The sequence below is a fragment of the Podarcis gaigeae genome, assembly GCF_964106915.1.
Source record: "Podarcis gaigeae genome assembly, chromosome: 7".
In the NCBI taxonomy this organism is placed as follows: Eukaryota; Metazoa; Chordata; class Lepidosauria; order Squamata; family Lacertidae; genus Podarcis; species Podarcis gaigeae.
In genome coordinates, this window is record NC_139683.1 from 76,227,234 (window position 1) to 76,247,036 (window position 19,803).

The 19,803-nt window shown below is 45.3% G+C and overlaps 1 protein-coding gene across 1 annotated transcript; it reads left to right on the top strand.

Moving 5' to 3' along the window:
• Positions 1-1,187: 1,187 nt before the first annotated feature.
• Positions 1,188-19,318, top strand: ZNF622 (zinc finger protein 622). Its single transcript, XM_083747313.1, has 7 exons — positions 1,188-1,965; positions 4,867-5,469; positions 7,052-7,309; positions 8,426-8,588; positions 10,804-10,916; positions 17,171-17,314; positions 19,004-19,318. Exons 1-7 carry the CDS (start codon positions 1,614-1,616, stop codon positions 19,129-19,131), a joined length of 1,761 nt encoding a protein of 586 aa, XP_083603439.1. The 5' UTR covers positions 1,188-1,613; the 3' UTR covers positions 19,132-19,318.
• Positions 19,319-19,803: the final 485 nt, after the last annotated feature.

Below are 19,803 nucleotides of genomic sequence, written 5' to 3' on the forward strand. Positions count from 1 at the left end.
TGGATAAAACACTGAACTACTAAAAATACTTCGGATGTTGTGAAACTGCCTTTTGAAGATGCATACTTGAATGTTAATTCCATTGAAATCGGTGGGAGTTGCTTTGAAATGGGCTTAAATTCTTTAGCTTTGTAGGGTCTGCATTAAGATAAAAGCACAGATTGGGATTGGTTTCCCACAAGTGAAAAGGCTAAAGAGGGTGGTTGGATGCCTCCTTGTAACTTTTTAACCTATTTTTATGCCTCCCGCACAAAGCTTTTTGCACTTCTCCTTCAGTAAAAAGGGAAGGGGGTGTACAACATCTAATAATACCTGGCTAAATATCCTCTGAAATTATAATTGAACTGATTTGAGGTTAGTGTTTGACTACTACAGAAGTCCCTGCAAGTTGGTTGTTTTGTGCATTCATGTGATGATGGGCGATGCCCTCCAGTTAATGTAAAGTGATAGCTGTGGTGGTATGTCAACAACATTTAAAGCTTAAGTTTGTGTGTGCAGCTATTTACGTCAGCATATTTGGTAATAGCCCTTTTGCATCACACTAGTTTATAACCTCTGATAATACTAGTGTTGTGTCATGTCAACACATTAGGCAAAATTTAGCATCTGCAACTAACAAAATCCTCTCTATCCTCTCCCATGCTTTCCACCATCTAATTCCATTGGATTTATGGGCTATAAATTTAATTATTTAAAAAATATTTTTTTTATTAAATTTTCTGTTTTACAATTTAGACTATTCATTTAAACAACCTTAAAATGTCAGTGACTTCTCTTCTACTCTTCCACGGTTCATTTTGCATAACATAAATCCCTGCATATTTTAACTAAACCATTCAGTATTCCATTATTACATCCATCAAAACTTACACTGTTGAATTTATCTTAATGCTAACGACGATCTCATTGCGAGAAGTGAGGTTACAGGGAACCAGGCAGAGGGCCTTCTCGGTACTGGCGCCCACCCTGTGGAACACCCTCCCTTCAGATGTGAAGGAAATAAGCAGCTACCCTATCTTTAAAAGACATCTGAAGGCAGCCCTGTTTAGGGATGTTTTTAATATTTAATGCTGTATTTTTTTAAACACTTGATTGGGAGCCGCCCAGAGTGGCTGGGGAAACGCAGCCAGTTGTCCGGGGTATAAATAATAAATCATCATCATCATCATCATCTCATCATTCCTGGCTGGAGCTGATTAAAGCTGCTGTCCAAGAACGCCTCGAAGGCGCCAGGGTTAGCCCAGAGTTGGAGAGAGGACAGAGAGCGGCCGGGGCAGAAGTGGATGCTTGTGTTTTCTCCCGAGCAAGCACCAAGTCCTCATCGCGCAGCGCCAGGAGTGGATACCGAGGGCAACTGAGAAGAATCCGGAGAACCAGACGCTGCCTTCCGTGGCTCTCGCGCGTAAAAGCGGGTGGCACCATAGGTTTGGGGCGTCCAAGCTGGGGCCCTCCCTCCTCTTTTCCAGCCTCTGCCTTGTGGGGCACGCAAAAGAATCGGTTGCCCCTCTTTGCGCCGCTGGAAAAATGGGGAGAATAACACGGCGCAGCATGTAACCCTCCGTGCGCGCAGAGGGCGCGCGAGAGAAGGAGGAGGAAGCGGGAAACAACCGTCAATGCCGTCTTCCTCTTCCTGCGAGCGAGAAGGAAAAGCTTCGACGTTGAAGCGTGGCTGCGAGGCCGGGAAAAGGGAAGGGAAGCGTTGCGTCTTTGGAACCGACAGTGATCAAAGTTCGGTGGAATCTTCGCAGCTCCAACGTTCTCTTTCCCACGCTCAACGTTCTCTTTCCCACGCTCAACGTTCCATCGCGCTGCCTTCTTTCGCCAGCGTTCCGTGTCGTCGTTCAGGATTCGAGTCGCTGATATCTTTTTTTCTTTCTAATAAAAACAACTTTTGCTTCCGACGCGGCCTTTCCAGCCTCTGGATTATGAGCAGCAGCGAGTCGCCCGACTGTCCGGCGACGTCAGGTAGGATGGTGCAAAGTCTCTGTGACGATGGATCCAGGTGTCCCTTTCATTTAGGGCGTGTCAGTTTAGGAGCTGAAATTTAATGTTTGCCTATTTATTCAGTGAGGGGGTCTGAAAAACATGTTTTGGGGCATGAGGAATATAAACCTGTTATTTTTGTGACAGCATTTGGCTTGGTAAGGGTACATTTGAAGAAAAGCAAACGAACTGCTCTCGGAATGCCAGAGAATTTTAATTTTGTCTTCTGAAAGTGTCAGGTAATAGAAAATTTGTACAATATATAAATAAATATATATAATATATAATATAACTGCCAAGTACTTGCCATCATTTTTAAGGATTTGTATCCACTATTGCACACATTTTATTTACCAGCAAAAACTTAAGTTACATTAATTTAACCAAAGGACCTTTTGAATTCCCTAGTCACGTTATAACTTTTTAGCACCCCTCATTTTTGGAATATGGAAGTTGAAAAATTAAACAGGCCCTACCAACTAGTGCATTACTGGTTCTGTGGAAAATACTAATTGGGATTTACTGTGCCAATATGTACCTTAGTTTACTTTGTTAGCATATTGTGCTGTAGGGGCAGATGGAGCTCATCAACCTGGAAAGACAGACCTCCTCCTCCTCCTCCTCCTCCTCCTCCTCCTTCTTCTTCTTCTTCTTCTTCTTCTTCTTCTTCTTCTTCTTCTTCTTCTTCTTCTTCTTGTTTATACCCCACCCTCCCCAGCCAAGGCCGGGCTCAGGGCGGCTAACAAGCAATAATAAAAACAAGTTGAATGAATACAACTTAAAAACAAGATTAAAATACAACAATTAAAATATTGAAACATTAAAATATTAAAATGCAGCCTCATCACAGGAGGAGAAAGGAAAAAGAAAAAAGAAAGAGGGGGAGGGAATCAAATTGGCTTCAAATCAAATCAGAGTGGATTCCCTAAGATGGTTGGATGGTGCCTTCTGTGCCTCCCTCTGGCAACTCCTGCAGCCAAGCTGATGCCAAACATATTGCTCTGCTTTCCCTTGGACCACATCAGTGAGGCCAAGAGGGGAGTCTTGTTGTCTGGGCAGCCCAAGACCTCCATACACACTACCCAGGCTTGCGCTCCTGGGAAGTCACTTTGGTGCTTTTACTTCATCTCTTTGCCTCTTGAGACAGACAGATGCCAACAATATTGTGCTGATTTTGTCTGCTGGGGAAATCAATAGGACTTTGTTTGGATTGTGTTGTATATTTAATTAAGCTGTATTTTTAGATCCACGGGGTATGTAAAATTCCTGCCCTCCCAGATTGCCTGTTTTTTCCTGTTAATATAAGGCATAATAATAATAATATTAAAATTTATTATTTATACCCTGCCCATCTGGCTGGGTTTCACCAGCCACTCTGGGTGGCTCCCAACAGAATAATAATAATAATAAAGCGATAAAACATCAAACATTAAAAACTTCCCTAAAGAGGGCTGCCTTCAGATGTCTTCTAAAAGTCAGATAGTTGTTTACTGTATTTCCTTGACATCTGATGGGAGGGTGTTCCAAAGGGTGGGCACCACTGTTGAGAAGGCCCTCTGCCTGGTTCCCTGTAGCTTCACTTCTCAGCAGTGAGGGAACCGCCAAAAGGCCCAAAAGAGCTGGATCTCAGTTTCCAGGCTGAACAATGGGGGTGGAGAAGCTCCTTCAGGTATACTGGGCCAAGGCCGTTTGGGGCTTTAAATGTCAGCACCAACATTCTGAATTGTGCTCGGAAATGTACTGGAAGGTGTGGCGTTCGTACGGAGCCCCCGGTCGTCTCACAGACTATTGACCCGTACACCACTAATCCGGTGCCACCAACCAGGTCCTCCCTGGTAAAATCACTTCAGTCTCAGTCAGCTTTTTAATTAATAAAGAAGAGTGTATTTTATTTCAGACGTAAAGCAAAACTTTTACAGCATACCAAATGCTGTTCCTCTTTACTTTCTTAGTCTTATGTTCTTCTCTCTATCTCTGCTACCTTCCCCCACGCTCAAGGACCAACTGCCCTAACTGTCTCTCTATTACCAACTGCCTTTCCCAACCAGCCAACCCATGAAATCCAACCAACTACCCACCCACAACTCCCAACGAACTCCTCCCAGAACTAGTTTTATAGACCCACTGACTCCACCCCCCTGGGTCCTGTCTGCGCAACCTATTTAACTATTTCCCCTCCAGCACTCTCATATATGTTAACGTCACAGGAGCCAATGTAGGTCTTTCAAGACCGGTGTTATATGGTGCCGGCAGCCACTCCCAGTCTGCAGTCTAGCATTCTGGATTAATTGTAGTTTCCGGATCACTTTCAAAGGTAGCCCCACACACATTGCAGTAATCCAGGCAGGAGATAACCAGAGTGTGCACCATTCTGGCAAGACAATCTGTGGGCAGGTAGGGTCTCAGCCGGTGTGCTAGATGCTGATTTTGTTTGTTGGAGAAACCAATGGGACTTCGAAGTGTTTGTTTGAATTGTGCCACATGTTTCATTAACCTCTGTTTTTAGATCCATGGGATGTGTAAAATTCTTTCCCTCCCAGGTTGCCTGTTTTATTCCTGTTAATACAGTGGTACCTCAGGTTACATACGCTTCAGGTTACAGACTCCGCCAACCCATAAATAGTGCTTCAGGTTAAGAACTTTGCTTCAGGATGAGAACAGAAATCGGGCTCTGGTGGCGCGGTAGCAGCGGGAGGCCCCATTAGCTAAAGTGGTGCTTCAGGTTAAGAACAGTTTCAGGTTATGTAAGGACCTCTGGAACGAATTAAGTACTTAACCTGAGGTACCACTGTATAAGGCATGCCTAAGACAGTTGTCTTAAGCTGAATTTCAGGCGTCTGCTTGTCTTGGCTAACCTGTTTGTGTGTTCTCCTTCCTCTCCAGCCGTGGCGTCGTACACTTGCATCACTTGCCGCGTGGCTTTTAAGGATGCTGATGTCCAGCGTGCCCACTACAAGACCGACTGGCACAGGTACAACCTGAAACGGAAAGTCGCCGAGATGCCGCCTGTCACTGCTGAGAACTTCCAGGAGAGGGTTCTGGCGCAGAGAGCTGGGCTGGAGGAGCAGAACAAGGCGACTGCTACCTACTGCACGGCTTGCAGCAAGAGGTTCTCCAACTTCAACGCTTACGAGAACCACCTGAAGTCCAAGAAGCACCTGGAGCTCGAGAAGAAAGCCGTCCAAGCGGTCAGCAAGAAGGTTGAACTCCTGAACGAGAAGAACTTGGAGAAAGGCCTCGCTCAAGAGAACGTCGACAAAGATGCCATGAATGCCGCCATCCAGCAAGCCATCAGAGCCCAGCCCTCCTTGTCTCCCAAGAAGGCTCCCTTCTTGCCTGGCGGTGCTGCTGGGTCTTCGGTTGCTGCGGAAAGCAGCAGAGAACATGCGGAAAAAGCTCCCCGGCTGCAGTGGTTTGAGGAACAGGCCAAGAAGTTGGCAAGAGAACAATCGGAGGAAGAAGAGGAGGCCGACGATATGGAAGAAGGTAGCGGGACAAGGGCAGTTTATTCTTTCAGCAGTCTTTTGGGGAGTTTGGATGCTTTAGCACAGGAAAAGCCATCCTAATAATAATAATAATAATAATAATAATAATAATAATAATAATAATTTATTATTTATACCCCACCCATCTGGCTGAGTTTCCCCAGCCACTCTGGGTGGCTCCCAATCAAGTGTTAAAAACAATACAGCGTTAAATATTAAAAACTTCCCTGAACATGGCTGCCTTCAGATGTCTTTTAAAGATAGGATAGCTGCTTATTTCTTTCACATCTGAAGGGTGTTCCACAGGGTGGGCACCACTACCGGGAAGGCCCTCTGTCTGGTTCCCTGTAACCTCACTTCTTGCAATGAGGGAACCACCAGAAGGCTCTCGGCGCTGGATCTCAGTGTCTGGGCTGAACGATGGGGGTGGAGACGCTCCATCAGGTATTCTGGACCGAGGCCGTTTAGGGCTTTAAAGGTCAGCACCAACACTTTGAATTGTGCTCAGAAACGTACTAGGAGATCTTCTGGACTACAATTCCCATCATTCCTGGCTGAGGCTGATGGGAGGTGGCCAACAACAACATGTGTTTGTGTTGTCTGACCCCTGGTTTATTAGAAAGTCCCATTAATAGGTTTTGTACAGCAGCTCAAATCAGCAGTTTATATCTTGGCTGAAAATACAGAGAAGATAGGGAGAAATTGGGCTGCTTGAATATTTTTTGAAAAATTATTTTAGCAAAAATTTTATACCACTTGATTGTAAGAAAACCCCTAAGCTGGTTACAAAAATATAGAGCAATAAAATTATTGATAACAATGGTTAAAATACATGTATAGAAAAACATTCCGAAGGATTGTTAGAATTCATAGTAGCTCAAAGGAGGTAAAACATATGTAACTTCGTCTCAACAGACTTGCCTAAAGAAAAATGTGGGGTTTTTTTGCCAATTATACGTCCTTCGCCCAGTATGCCTGAAAGAGCGTCTCCATCCCCATCGTTCAGCCCAGACACTGAGGTCCAGCTCTGTGGGTCTTCTACTGGTTCCCTCACTACGAGAAGTGAGGTTACAGGGAATCAGGCAGAGAGCCTTATTGGTAATGGCACTCACCTTGTGGAATGCCCTCCCATCAGATGTCAAGGAAATAAACAACTATCTGACTTTTAGAAGTCACCTGAAGGCAGCCCTCTTTAGGGAAGTTTTTAATGTTTGATGTTTTATCGTGTTTTTAATGTTCTGTTGGGGGCCGCCCATAGTGGCTGGGGAAATTATTGTTATTCTTATTATTGATTTTCTCAAAAAAGTAACCAACTGTCACCAAATTAATACAAAGTTAAAGCCTAAACAATTTTTTTTAAGCAGGCACTAAAAAGAAGACAGCACAGTGTTCTTAGGGAGTTTTTTTAGTGTTCGCCTTGAACGCTCAAGCAGCCCAAATGATTTTGGGAGCAATCAAGGGGGTGGTAGACCATTCATAATTATGAATCACTAGCCTGCCGCTTGTATTGAATGGTTAACCTGCATCTTTTGGTCAGCATGAAAAGATTCCTCCTAAGCTTTCACTTTCGCTTGGTTTGAAAGGTTGGGAGGATGTAGACTCAGGTGAAGATCTGGAGGTCGAAGAAGGACCGATGGAAGGGATCCCGGATGAGGCCGAAGAGAGTGCGTCTGGGAAGGATCACCCCAGCTCAGACGCGATCCCAGTAACCGACTGCTTATTCTGTTCCCACCATTCAAGCTGCCTCATGAAGAATGTGTCCCACATGACAAAAGTTCACAGCTTCTTTATTCCAGATATAGAATATCTTGTGGATATCAGAGGTCTGATTAAGTACTTGGGTAAGTCTTAAGACATGCCAGCCTCAACTATCTAAAGCTCTCTTGTTGATTTTAAGAGGGCATCCTGTGGCATTCATCTCAGTGTTATTCCTCAGAGTAAAATACATATCATTTGAAACAGGGTGGATTTGATTTAAATCACTAGTCAGTAAGACTTCATTTAAATCATTTATTTTTTTACAGAAAGGCTCCATCTTGTTGGTATAATCTTAATATTTACAACCAGATGAAGTTTTCATTTTTTGAATAATAAATTTTCAGAGTAGTTTTTAGAGTTATATCAAAAATTACTGATTTGGTTATACTATTAGAAATACATAGACAGATAATTATGATATTATTGTGAGGTGAACTGATATTATATTTGTGGGGGACACGGGTAGCGCTGTGATCTAAATCACTGAGCCCCTTGGGCTTGCCGATCAGAAGATCGACAGTTCAAATTCCAGCAACGGCGTGAGCTCCTGTTGCTCTGTCCCAGCTCCTGCCAACCTAGCAGTTCAAAAGCACTCCAGTGCAAGTAGATAAATAGTTGCTGCTGCGGCGGGAAGGTAAATGGCGTTTCTGTGCGCTGTGGTTTCCATCATGGTGTCCCATTGTGCCAGAAGCGGTTTAGTCCTGCTGGCCACATGACCTGGAAAGCTGTCTGTGGACAAACGCCGGCTCCCTCGGCCTGAAAGCGAGATGAGTGCCACAAACTTAATTCTATTGTCAAACTTAATTCTATTGTGTTTTATGTTCACTTAGTACAGTATGTGAATTTGGTTTGGGACCGTAATAAATTTCATGCAGTCAGGAGTGCCGCACACCCATAGTCGCCTTTGACTGGACTTAACCGTCCAGGGGTCCTTTACCCTACCTCTATACTATTTTATTTGTGAACGTTTTTGTATTTACTGTATAATGTGAAGCAGGGGTGTGGTCTTCCGGATGTTGCTAGACTTAAAACTTCCACAGGGTTAATTGGAGTTGGGAGTTCAGCAACACACAGGTTTCCCATCCCTGATGTACAGTAGAACAACATTTGGGCTGTGGAATGCTGTGAAACCACCAAATATGTTGCGTTAGCATAAGATGGGAGAGTACAGTGTGTGTCTTTCCCCTCACAACCTATAGGAGAGAAGGTTGGCATTGGGAAGATCTGCCTGTGGTGCAATGAGAAGGGGAAATCCTTCTACACGACGGAAGCTGTGCAGGCCCATATGAACGACAAAAGCCACTGCAAGCTCTTCACGGAAGGCGATGCTGCTCTGGAGTTTGCAGACTTCTATGACTTCAGGTGGGAAACGGCAGCGGCCAAATTTAGACACACAGCAAATGAAACGTTTCAGTTTTGGCATTTCCATTGGTCTAGTATTGTGCTGGGACGCGGGTGGCGCTGTGGGTTAAACCACAGAGCCTAGGACTTGCCGATCAGAAGGTTGTGGTTTGAATCCCCGCGATGGGGTAAGCTCCCGTTGCTCGGTCCCTGCTCCTGCCAACCTAGCAGTTCGAAAGCACGTCAAAGTGCAAGTAGATAAATAGGTACCACTCCGGCGGGAAGGTAAACAGTGTTTCCATGCGCTGCTCTGGTTTGCCAGAAGCGGCTTAGTCATGCTGGCCACATGACCCAGAAGCTGTACACTAGCTCCCTCGGCCAGTAAAGTGAGATGAGCGCCGCAACCCCAGAGTCGGTCACGACTGGACCTAATGGTCAGGGGACCCTTTACCTTTACTAGTATTGTGCTACTCGGGTAACATACACAAGCAAGACTCTCGTGGATGGGCAGAGTAACATTCTACTTCCCTCCTCCTCCTGCTGCTGCTGCTGCTGCTCCCTAACCATGGTTGGATCCTGGCATTGGAGACAAGTCACTTTATTCTGCTTGCTCACAAAGTGTTCACTCACTGGAGCAGTGTGGAGCTGTTGTTAATGTGGAAGCAGCCTTCTTCTCACTTGAGTACTGACATGTCTGTTAGCCTCTTGAAAACCAGTGGCTTCCCCAAAAATCCATTTGACCTTCTAGAAGTCTGTTTGGTGACAAGCTTGCTTATATTGCTCACGTGAAGCCCAAACATTTTATTTCACAAGAATTTCTGCAGCAGTGGGACAAACGCTTGCTAGAGATTTAGCTAGACAAGCAAGGGTACTGGATAGCTTCGATCCTTTGGTGTAGGCAGCAGAGGGGAAATTACATTGGAAACATGTTAAAAGGTCAGTTAATCTCAGCCCATGGGATAAGGTAAAGGGACCCCTGACCATTAGGTCCAGTCGTGGCCGACTCTGGGGTTGAAGTGCTCATCTCGCTTTATTGGCCGAGGGAGCTGGCGTACGGCTTCCGGGTCATGTGGCCAGCATGACTAAGACGCTTCTGGTGAATCAGAGCAGCGCACGGAAATGCGGTTTACCTTCCCGCCAGAGCAGTACCTGTTTATCTACTTGCACTTTGACATGCTTTCGAACTGCTAGGTTGGCAGGAGCAGGGACTAAGCAACGGGAGCTCACCCTGTCGTGGCGATTTGAACCACTGACCTTCTGATCAGCAAGTCCTAGGCTCTGTGGTTTAACCCACAGTGCCACCCGCGTCCCAGGTGTACCAGCTGATGGACCAAGAAATACGGGGCACAATCTACTAGAAATCACTTTTGCAATCTAAAATAGAACTTCAAAGAAGGTTGTGCTGCTAATACTACATTTTCCCTTCAGCAGGCTGCTCTAATGCAAAGTGTTTTATTTTGTAAAATGTATAGGCTGCTTTTCACCAAAATATTTACTATGAGGTGGCCAACATACGTTATGAGTTGGTGTTCAGTGTCCACTAGTCATTCCTTTCTACCCTTTAACGTTGTAGTAAATGTAAACTTGAGTACAGGGGAACCCACAGTGGAATTCTTAATGGTTTCTGTGCTTCAGCTGTATAACTTAACTCTTCAAGCTGTCGCACGTATAAGGGGAAAGAATTCAAATCTGCAATTGCCTGGTAAGCTCAGAAACAAGAAGGTTATTTTAAAAAACAAAGCCTTGACATCTAGATTGTTTTAAACCTTTTTGATGGTGTTCAATAACAAGTTACTTAAATTCCCATATGTCTAGAAACAGTTCTCCTGTTTTTTTAACTACCCAAGATTTGGACAATCATATTTTGGCTTAACTATATGTTATTACGCCTTTAGGCCATTTATTAAGATGGTATATTAAGCCAGGATTTGATCATCTGAATATAACCACTGTCTCCACCTTGCCACTGGTACTTGGTCTCCAGCGATAACCTTTTAGCTTAAAACCTACATTCTGTTAGGTTATTGTTCTATAGCCCCATCATATGTCACAGTTCTGGAGAACATGTAGCTGTTTGTGGCGTATTACTCAAAAGAGACTTTCACCTCCTCCCCAGAAGTTTTAACGGGTAACCTGTTTACATCACTGGTTGGTAGCTGGTCTTGAGATTGAGCTGTTAAGCATGCAGTCCTTACTGAGGGAAATAACGCAGGATCTTGCTATTTCTCTTTCATAGGAGCACTTATCCTGACTATCAGGAAGGAGATGGTGCAGAGATGTCTGAAGAACTGCCACCGGAGAAGAATTTGGATTATGATGATGATTCAATGGAGCTGATTTTACCTTCAGGTAAGTGTATTCTTGAAATATGCCAGGATCATCCCAAGTGCTCACTTTACAGATTCATTAACAATTAGTGCAAGTCAGTGTGGGTGGTTCACACAGTTGCCTTCCAAATGACTTGCCTTGAAGGTGAGCAGTCCCTGCCTTTCCCCAGAATATTTAATAATAATACTAATTTTTTTATTTATACCCCAACCATCTGGCTGGGTTTTCCCAGCTACTCTGGGCGGCTTACAGCATATCCAAAAACATAAAACATCATTAAAAACCTCCCAATACAGGGCTGCCTTCAGATGTCTTCTAAAAGTTGTGTAATTTTTTTTAATCTCCTGGACATCTGAAGGGCGGGTGCCACTACTGAGAAGGCCCTCTGCCTGGTTCCATGTAACTTTGCTTCTCATAGTGAGGGAACCAGCAGAAGACCCTCTGAGGAGCATCTGTGTCTGGGCTGAGCGATGTGGGTGAAGATGCTCTTTCAGGTATACTGGGCTGAGGCCGTTTAGGTCAGACTTTAAAGGTCAGAACCAACACTTTGAATTGTGCTCAGAAACATACTGGGAGCCAATGCTATATGGTCCCAGCAACCACTCCCAGTCACCAGTCTAGCAGCTGCATTCTGGATTTGTTGTAGTTTCCGAGTCACCTTCAAAGGTAGCCCAGCATAGAGCACATTGCAGTAGTCCAAGCGGGAGATAACCAGGGCATGCACCACTCTGGCGAGACAGTCTGCGGGCAGGTAGGGTCTCAGCCTGCGGACCAGATGGAGCTGGTAGACAGCTGCCCTGGACACAGAATTAACCTGCACCTCCATGGACAGCTGTGAGTCAAAAATGACTCCCAGGCTGCGCACCTGGTCTTTCAGGGGCACGGTTACCCCGTTCAGGACCAGGGAGTCCCCCACACCCACCCGCCCCCTGTCCCCAAAAAACAGTACTTATGTCTTGTCAGGATTCAACCTCAATCTGTTAGATGCCATCCACCTGCGAACCGCCTCCAGATACTCACACAGGACCTTCACTGCCCTCACTGGTTCTGACCTGAAGGAGAGGTAGAGCTGGGTATCATCTGCATACTGGTGGACACCCAGCTTTTGTACTAATGCTATGACTGCGGTGTGAGAATGCCTCTGTCCAGGAACCAGCATCCGTTGGCAGATTTTGACCCCCTGAAGCGAGTTCCTTGCCCCATCAGTTGTTGATCCACTGATGATTGTGTTGATGTGCGTGGAGAAGTCGAGTCTGTTGCAGTGGGATTAGTCAACAAGAACTTTGTGGGGCTGGGCTGTTAAGGGCCTTTGTATCTTCTCCATAGGGACACAGGTGGCACTGTGGGTTAAACTACAGAGCCTCGGACTTGCCGATCAGAAGGTCAGCGGTTCGAATCCCCGCGACGGAGTGAGCTCCCGTTGCTTGGTCCCTGCTCCTGCCAACCTAGCAGTTCGAAAGCACGTCAAAGTGCAAGTAGATAAATAGGTACCGCTCTGGTGGGAAGGTAAACGGCGTTTCCGTACGCTGCTCTGGTTCACCAGAAGCGGCTTAGTCATGCTGGCCACATGACCCGGAAGCTGTACGCCGGCTCCCTCGGCCAATAAAGTGAGATCAGCGCCGCAACCCCAGAGTTGTCCACGACTGGACCTAATCGTCAGGGGTCCCTTTACCTTTACCTTTCTTCTCCATCCCTAAGAGAAGAGTCTTAAAGAAAAAAGACCTCAGCCCAGTGTGTGCCACGTTATTGCATCTCTGCCCGTGCTCTTGCACTCTGATCTTATAAGGCATACTCAGAAGAAAGTTGTGTTGACTTCAGTGTGGCAGCATTCGCAGTGAGCACACTGAACATTGTAGACTTAACGTGCAATGTTCCAGTCAAGGTCTGAAGGCACAAGCTATACAGCAGCCTTGGGGAGCCTTAACTTTGCTGCCTTAAGTTCCATGTTGAAATAAAAGTGGGATGTAATTGTACTAATGATGAATAAACGGTTTCTTCTATTACTTTCAATGCAGCTGATACATGGGGACAGTGCTAAACTTCCCATTTGGTTGACATGCAGCAGCAATCATTTTGCAAAATTTCACGGCACACCCCTTAAGCTTGCTGGTCATTTTCGTACGTGTGTCTTTAATATTGTGCTGTCTGAGAAATGGGGAAATCGCTTCCCGGCTTTAAAAATCTCACAGGAGAGGTCTGCAGGCGTATGACAACACAGTTCTGCTGTGACCCCGGCAGGTCTAGCCTTGAGATCCACATTTATGCCACTCTAAAGGAAGTATTGGGACGCAGGTGGCGCTGTGGGTTAAAGCCTCAGCGCCTAGGACTTGCCGATCGAAAGGTCGGCGGTTCGAATCCCTGCGGCGGGGTGCGCTCCCACTGCTCGGTCCCAGCGCCTGCCAACCTAGCAGTTCGAAAGCACCTCCGGGTGCAAGTAGATAAATAGGGACCGCTTACCAGCGGGAAGGTAAACGGCGTTTCCGTGTGCGGCTCTGGCTCGCCAGAGCAGCGATGTCACGCTGGCCACGTGACCCGGAAGTGTCTCCGGACAGCGCTGGCCCCTGGCCTCTTGAGTGAGATGGGCGCACAACCCCAGAGTCTGTCAAGACTGGCCCGTACGGGCAGGGGTACCTTTACCTTTACCTTTAAAGGAAGTATGTGCTTTAAATGGGAGAGCAAAACAAAGAATTTGATTAAAACCAGCAAAGTGGAGTGTGAGGTCTCAGGATTCTGCCCTTGTTAGAGTTTTCTTTGCCTGATTAAAAATCCTTTTGGGGACAGGAAAGTTCTTTTTTATAAAAAGAGAAGAAAAGAAAATCGGTGGTAACATATGATAAAGGTGGGCTGCAAATGAAATGAAATGCTCTCTTTCAGAGCCTTTTCAGTGATTTCTAGCACATTATAGTGCAGCGTCATCACATACTGAGGGCAGTACTTAAAGAGAACACTGTGTGATTTGCATGTGTATTATCAACACACTTTTGTATAGGTGATGTCTAGCTCAGCTCGTGATTTATTCCTGAAAATAGAGGTGTGCAGGACCCTCAAGCTTTTAAACCATGGGTAAGCAAACTAAGGCCTGGGGGCTGGATCTGGCCCAATCGCCTTCTAAATCTGGCCCGCGGATGGTCCAGGAATCAGCGTGTTTTTACATGAGTAGAATGTGTCCTTTTATTTAAAATGCATCTCTGGGTTATTTGTGGGGCATAGGAATTCATTCATTTTTTTCTTCAAAATATAGACTGGCCCCCCCACAAGGTCTGAGGGACAGTCGACCGGCCCCCTGCTGAAAAACTTTGCTGATCCCAAATTTAAACTGTTGATGCAAATGTTTAAACATGTAAGCCACTAGATGGCACTTTTGGGATTCTAGCATTCTGGTTCCTGGACTCTGCTTGTTTACTAGAGATTGTTCCCATGACAAACGTTGTTCGAAGTGGTCAACACATTCACATGGGTGTGGAATACGATAGTTTCTATTCCAGTATATCAGACTTGGGTCGCAGTGTGCATGTAGGGAACACATCCAGTTTGTCATGAGGACAGTACAGTGGTACTTTGGGTTACCTACGCTTCAGGTTACACACTCCACTAAGCCAGAAATAGTGCTTCAGGTTAAGAACCTAACTTCAGGATAAGAACAGAAATCATGCAGCGGCGGTGCAGCGACAGCAGATCGCCCCATTAGCTAAAGTGGTGCTTCAGGTGAAGAACAGTTTCAGGTTAAGTACGGACCTCCGGAACGAATTAAGTACTTAACCCGAGGTACCACTGTATTACGATATAGCAACCTGCCCTCTTTTGAAGAAAGGCACACTGGAAGTCTCTATTGTTCAAAGCTCCCCTCTTCATGTTTCAGCCGCTCAGTTCTTTGTGTTCTCTCACCTCCCCAGATACACAGACACACATATCCATGATGATCTTGTGCTCTTTTTGCTTTGGGGTAGCTCTGAACTATAGGCTCTGTTAAGAATAATTTGCCAGGGGAGAATTTTGACCAAGCATTACCGTTGAGGGCTATGTTTCTAATGCTGTGGCTGATTCGGCGAATATAGTTTTAGTGCTTGCAAGGCGTTAGCTGTTAATTTTGCTGCTAGGGTTTGACAAAAATGATAATGAGTAAACAGAGCAACATGAAGAAGTGGCATTGAAAATACATTAGAGCACAGGGTGGATTTGATTTAAATCAAATCAGTTTAAATCACTAGACTTGATTTAAGACTTGATTTAAACCATTTTTTTTTACAGAAAGACTCATTCTTGCTGGTATAATCTTAATATTTACAACCAGATGGAGGTTTCATTTTTGGAAGAATAAATTTTCAGAGTAGTTTTTACAGTTATATAAAAAATTACTGATTTGGTTATACTATTAGAAATACACAGACAGGTGATTATGAAATTATTGTGAGGTTTAATAAATTCAATTTAAATAAAAAAATCCAATTTAAATTTTTAAAATCCGATTTTTTTGATTATTATTTTTTAAATCATTGATTTTTATCCACCCTGATAGAGCATCGCTTAACCAAAACTGAACAGGGAGAGAGTCTTGATTAGCCATTTTCCCTATTTGTTGCATGTAGTCTGCTATGGCAGTACGTAAAGAAAGGGATGTTCAACTCCCCACCCCCAAATGTGTGAAATCCTTAGTGAAGTTCTGAAGAGCCACTGCAACTCACTGCAATGGGATGAAATGCTGAAGTTCTCAGAATGAAGTGAGAACCACATTCTTAGCATGGTTGGGAACTGTTTTGGGGACAAGGGGGTCATATTATCCCAGTGGAAATCTGTCGGGGGCTGCATTCCAATAGTGGGTGAGGCCACATGCAATCATTAAACACACACACAGCTGTTTCCCATGGAAATAGAGGCATATATTTAATTTTTAGTAACTCGAGCTTCACTGTTCATTTTCTCTGTGAATAGTTTTTTCCAAACTGTGTTAAAGGGTGTTGGGACTTTTTTCCCCTAAAAATCTGTCCTGCCTATGCAGAAAGCGAAAGACTTTGCAAGTCCCGCAGAAGAATGCAGATTATAAGCAGAACTGCAAGCTTTGTCTAATGTTTTACAATTGTTTATGTGCTGTAAGCCGCCCGGAGTGTCTGGGGAAACCCAGCCGGGTGAGTGGGGTATAAACAATAAAAAATATTATTATTACTATTATTACTACTACTACTAAACATTTGTATCCTATAACTTTCATGCAGGCATGCAGCTACAAAATACATGGATAACTTTTTGCATATTTGCAAGGAGTAGAAGTCTATCTCTCCCTGCTCAGACATTTCCCTCTCTACCATGATATTCTCGCAGCAGAACCGTTTGCAGAGGAGGGAGCTGCAATTGTATGCTTTGCACATCATCAAAAACCCATTTTACCTTCTTCATGCTGAATAGCTGGTGGCTGGATTGCAGGTCCACCCCTCCCCCGCCCAATCCCTGGTTTAAGGAAGTAAAAAATACGTCTTTCTGTGGAATTGGGTGTTTTCTATACACCCATAGTTTGTTGGTGCTAGAGATGTTCATGTTTGCGTTGTGCCTAAGTAAGTATTATAAACAACCAGGATCTGCCATATCCCATGTGGAGTTGTTCTTACCTGGATTTTAGCCTACAGTGGTACGTTGGTTTTCGAACGTCTCCGTTGACAGACGTTTCAGTTTTCGAACACCGTAAACCCAGAAGTAAAAGCTTCGCTTTTTGAACAAGCCTCGGAAGTTGAACATGCCACATGGCTTCCGTATTGAGTTTTCCGTTTTGAGGCTTCCGTTTTGAGTTTTCAAATGTTTCGGAACTCAGAACGGTCTTCTGGAATGGATTACATTCGTAAATTGAGATACCATTGTACATCGTTTAGTCTTGTTTGGTATAGTAAGCTGCCCCTTGCAGATCTTGCAAACTGGAAAGGTATGATGTAAATCTACATGTTCTTTACATAATATGTTATTGACAGTTACTTCTACCCTAAATGGCATTGTCTACTCTCCCTTATGGCAGTGGTTCCCAGTTAGCTAAGTACTATGGACTCCCTGTTTTTCAGAAGCCAAGCCATGGACCCACTACTTTTGAAAACGTTGATATCTCTATGGTAGTTTTTGTTATGTAAATGGTTTCACGGATCCCCCGAGTGGGTTACGTTTTCCCGCAATTGGGACCCACTTCCTTATGGGATTCTGAGTTTCACGGTGTGGCTAATGATATCCCCATTTTCCAGTTTACCATTGTTTTAAAAGCTACTCTGTTGCTTTAATATTCACATTTCCTTCTTACAAAGGTGCCCGGATCGGTCACCGTTCACTGATGAGATACTATAAGCAGCGGTTTGGTTCTTCAAGAGCTGTGGCTGTTTCTAAAAATAAACATGCTGTGGGCAGAGTATTGCAGCAATATAAAGCTCTGGGATGGACAGGCAGCACAGGTAAGCAAACAGCATTAGTGTGTTATATCAATACAGTTACTAGCCATTGTCCTTGAGAGGCATCTCTTTCAGCCATAAGAAGGGACATTTTCCTGGAAGTAGCCAATTATAGTAGCTACCTGCTATTCTGAACTAGTTGGTATACCTTTTCAAAGAGCTGGTGTCTCTTAATTCCATGTGTGTAGCATCTGTCTAGAGCTTTTTTCAAAGAGGACCAGATTTGATGAAGTGAACATGTGTGAGGGCCATAGCTGTCAACTTACAGATTTGAAAATAAGGGACCAGCAGCCTCAAAAATAAGGGATCAGCAGCCAAAATAAGGGATTTTCCAAGCACAGGTATATTCAACATCTGAGCCCCTCCAAGCCAAAGGCAGATAGCTCAGCCAGCAGCCAAACGAAGCCTCAAGTGGTGGTTCCCACAGCGCAAAGGGGATGCAGCAAGGAAAACCACTGTCACCTCTCCGCTGAGAAGCGCTGAGCAAAGGCGAGTCCCCAGGCAACGCGGCCGATTTGATCGGCACAAGGCATGCAAGCTCCACCCCCCCAGTTGTTCTTAGACTCCTTATTGGGTGAGCAACGCCGCCAAGCAACACAGTTGGAGCCTCCCTCCTCCCTGACTGGCAGGGAGGGAGGGAGAGGAGCTACTTCCTTTGAAACCCAGGAAATTTAAGGGACATCATCAGTAAGGGACAGCAGCGGGACACGGCGCTGGGATAAGGGACTGTCCCACCAAATAAGGGACTGTTGACAGCTATGGTGAGGGCCAACCAAAGATATTGAACTTTTTTAGGATTGAAGTTGTTGAGCTTTTGTTGGGATTTTACCCCAGGAAATAAACTGCTATACAATTATACCCCAAGGTTGTTGAGGATTATAGTTTTACCCCAGGAAATTGACTGCCCTCGAAACGGACTTTGGACATGCCTGGGCTAGGCATTCTGTTACTTCCCTCTGCACCCAGTTGTGTTTGTTTGTTTGTTTGTTTGTGTGTGTGTGTGTATGTATATGTATATGTATATGTAAGCATCTATTTATTCTTTGGGAATTTTTAGAGGTTTCTGGATAACTGCTTTTAGAAACAGAATGCTGGGCTAGATTTAACTGGTTGCCAAATTTAGGCATGCTTCCTGGGCCCAAATTCAACACATCTCCCAACATCAACTGCATTTTATGTAGGAAGCCGCTAGACCTGTGCAGACCTCATTGTAGGACTGGGGGCTTCTATTCGTCGTAAAAGTTGCTTTGCCTTCAGGTTGAGTGTTGAATGTTGGAAGGTGCAGTTGGATGGCACTGTGGTTTAAACCACTGAGCCCTTGGGCTTGCCAATCAGAAGGTCAGCAGTTCGAATCCCCATGACGGAGTGAGCTCCCATTGCTCTGTTCTGGCTCCTGGCAACCTAGCTCTTTGAAAGCATGCCAGTGCAAGTAGATAAATGGGTACCGCTGTGGCAGGAAGGTAAACAGTGTATCTGTGCACTCTAACTTCCACCACAGTGTCCCGTTGCACCAGAAGCGGTTTAGTCATGCTGGCCACATGACCCGGAAAGCTGTCTGCGGACAGACAGCGGCTTCCTCGGCCTGAAAGCAAGATGAGCACCGCAACCCCATAGTCGCCTTTGAATGGACTTAACCGTCCAGGGGTCCTTTACCTTTTACCTTGAATGTTGGTTCTTTCTCCATAACTTCAGGAGCAGCACTGGCTTGTGAGCGTGACATGCAGTACCTTCAGAGGATGAAGGCCAAGTGGATGCTGAAGACCAGCATGCAGAATAACGCTACAAAGCAGATGCACTTCCGTGCGCAAGTCAGGTTCTGAAAGTGCCCAGCGATAAGCATGACTACCCTGAGCTTGCCTCGTTCTTTCTGCAGTACTGTGGAAGGAAGATCCAGTTGCAGAGAAGTGTGGTACTGCCTGCTGCTATTTCAGCATGTTTCCCAAGGAGATCTCAGCCCGGTGTAACTGGCTGTCAGACTTCAAATCAATAAAGCCTATGCATAAGAAAGCATGTTTTGCTGGTTATTTGCAGTACAGTCATACCTCATGTTGCATTCTTTCAGGTTACGTCCTGCGGCAACCCGGAAGTACCAGAAAAGGTTACTTCCGGGTTTCGCCGCTCGTGCATGCGCAGAAGTGCAAAATGACGTCATGCGCAGAAGCGGCAAGTCACAACTGCGCGTGCGCAGACGCGCCACTGCGGGATGCGCTCTTTTCATGTTGCGAACGGGCCTCCGGAACGGATCCCATTCACAACCAGAGGTACCACTGTATCGGCTCTCAGATATCTATGCCGCGCAGCTGAGTTGCATTTCAGACACTTGAAAGATTTGCTGAGGAAGCATCTGTCAGGGGTTCAGAAGGAGAGACACAGGAGGGGGAGCAAATGGAGAGTGAGGAGGAAGAGGACGAAGGGGGAGCAGGAAGTGACAGCTGCCAGAGTCATTCCGCAAGCCTCTCTAGTGAATCGGAAGACTCGCAGAAGGGAGCACC

Bases quoted from the DNA above. Each gene is read 5' to 3' on its own strand.
- ZNF622 (XM_083747313.1), top strand. From the start codon at position 1,614: ATGCCGTCTTCCTCTTCCTGCGAGCGAGAAGGAAAAGCTTCGACGTTG. The intron at 5,470-7,051 runs GTAGCGGGACAA...TTGGTTTGAAAG, and splicing joins GGCCGACGATATGGAAGAAG to GTTGGGAGGATGTAGACTCA. The intron at 8,589-10,803 runs GTGGGAAACGGC...TCTCTTTCATAG, and splicing joins GCAGACTTCTATGACTTCAG to GAGCACTTATCCTGACTATC.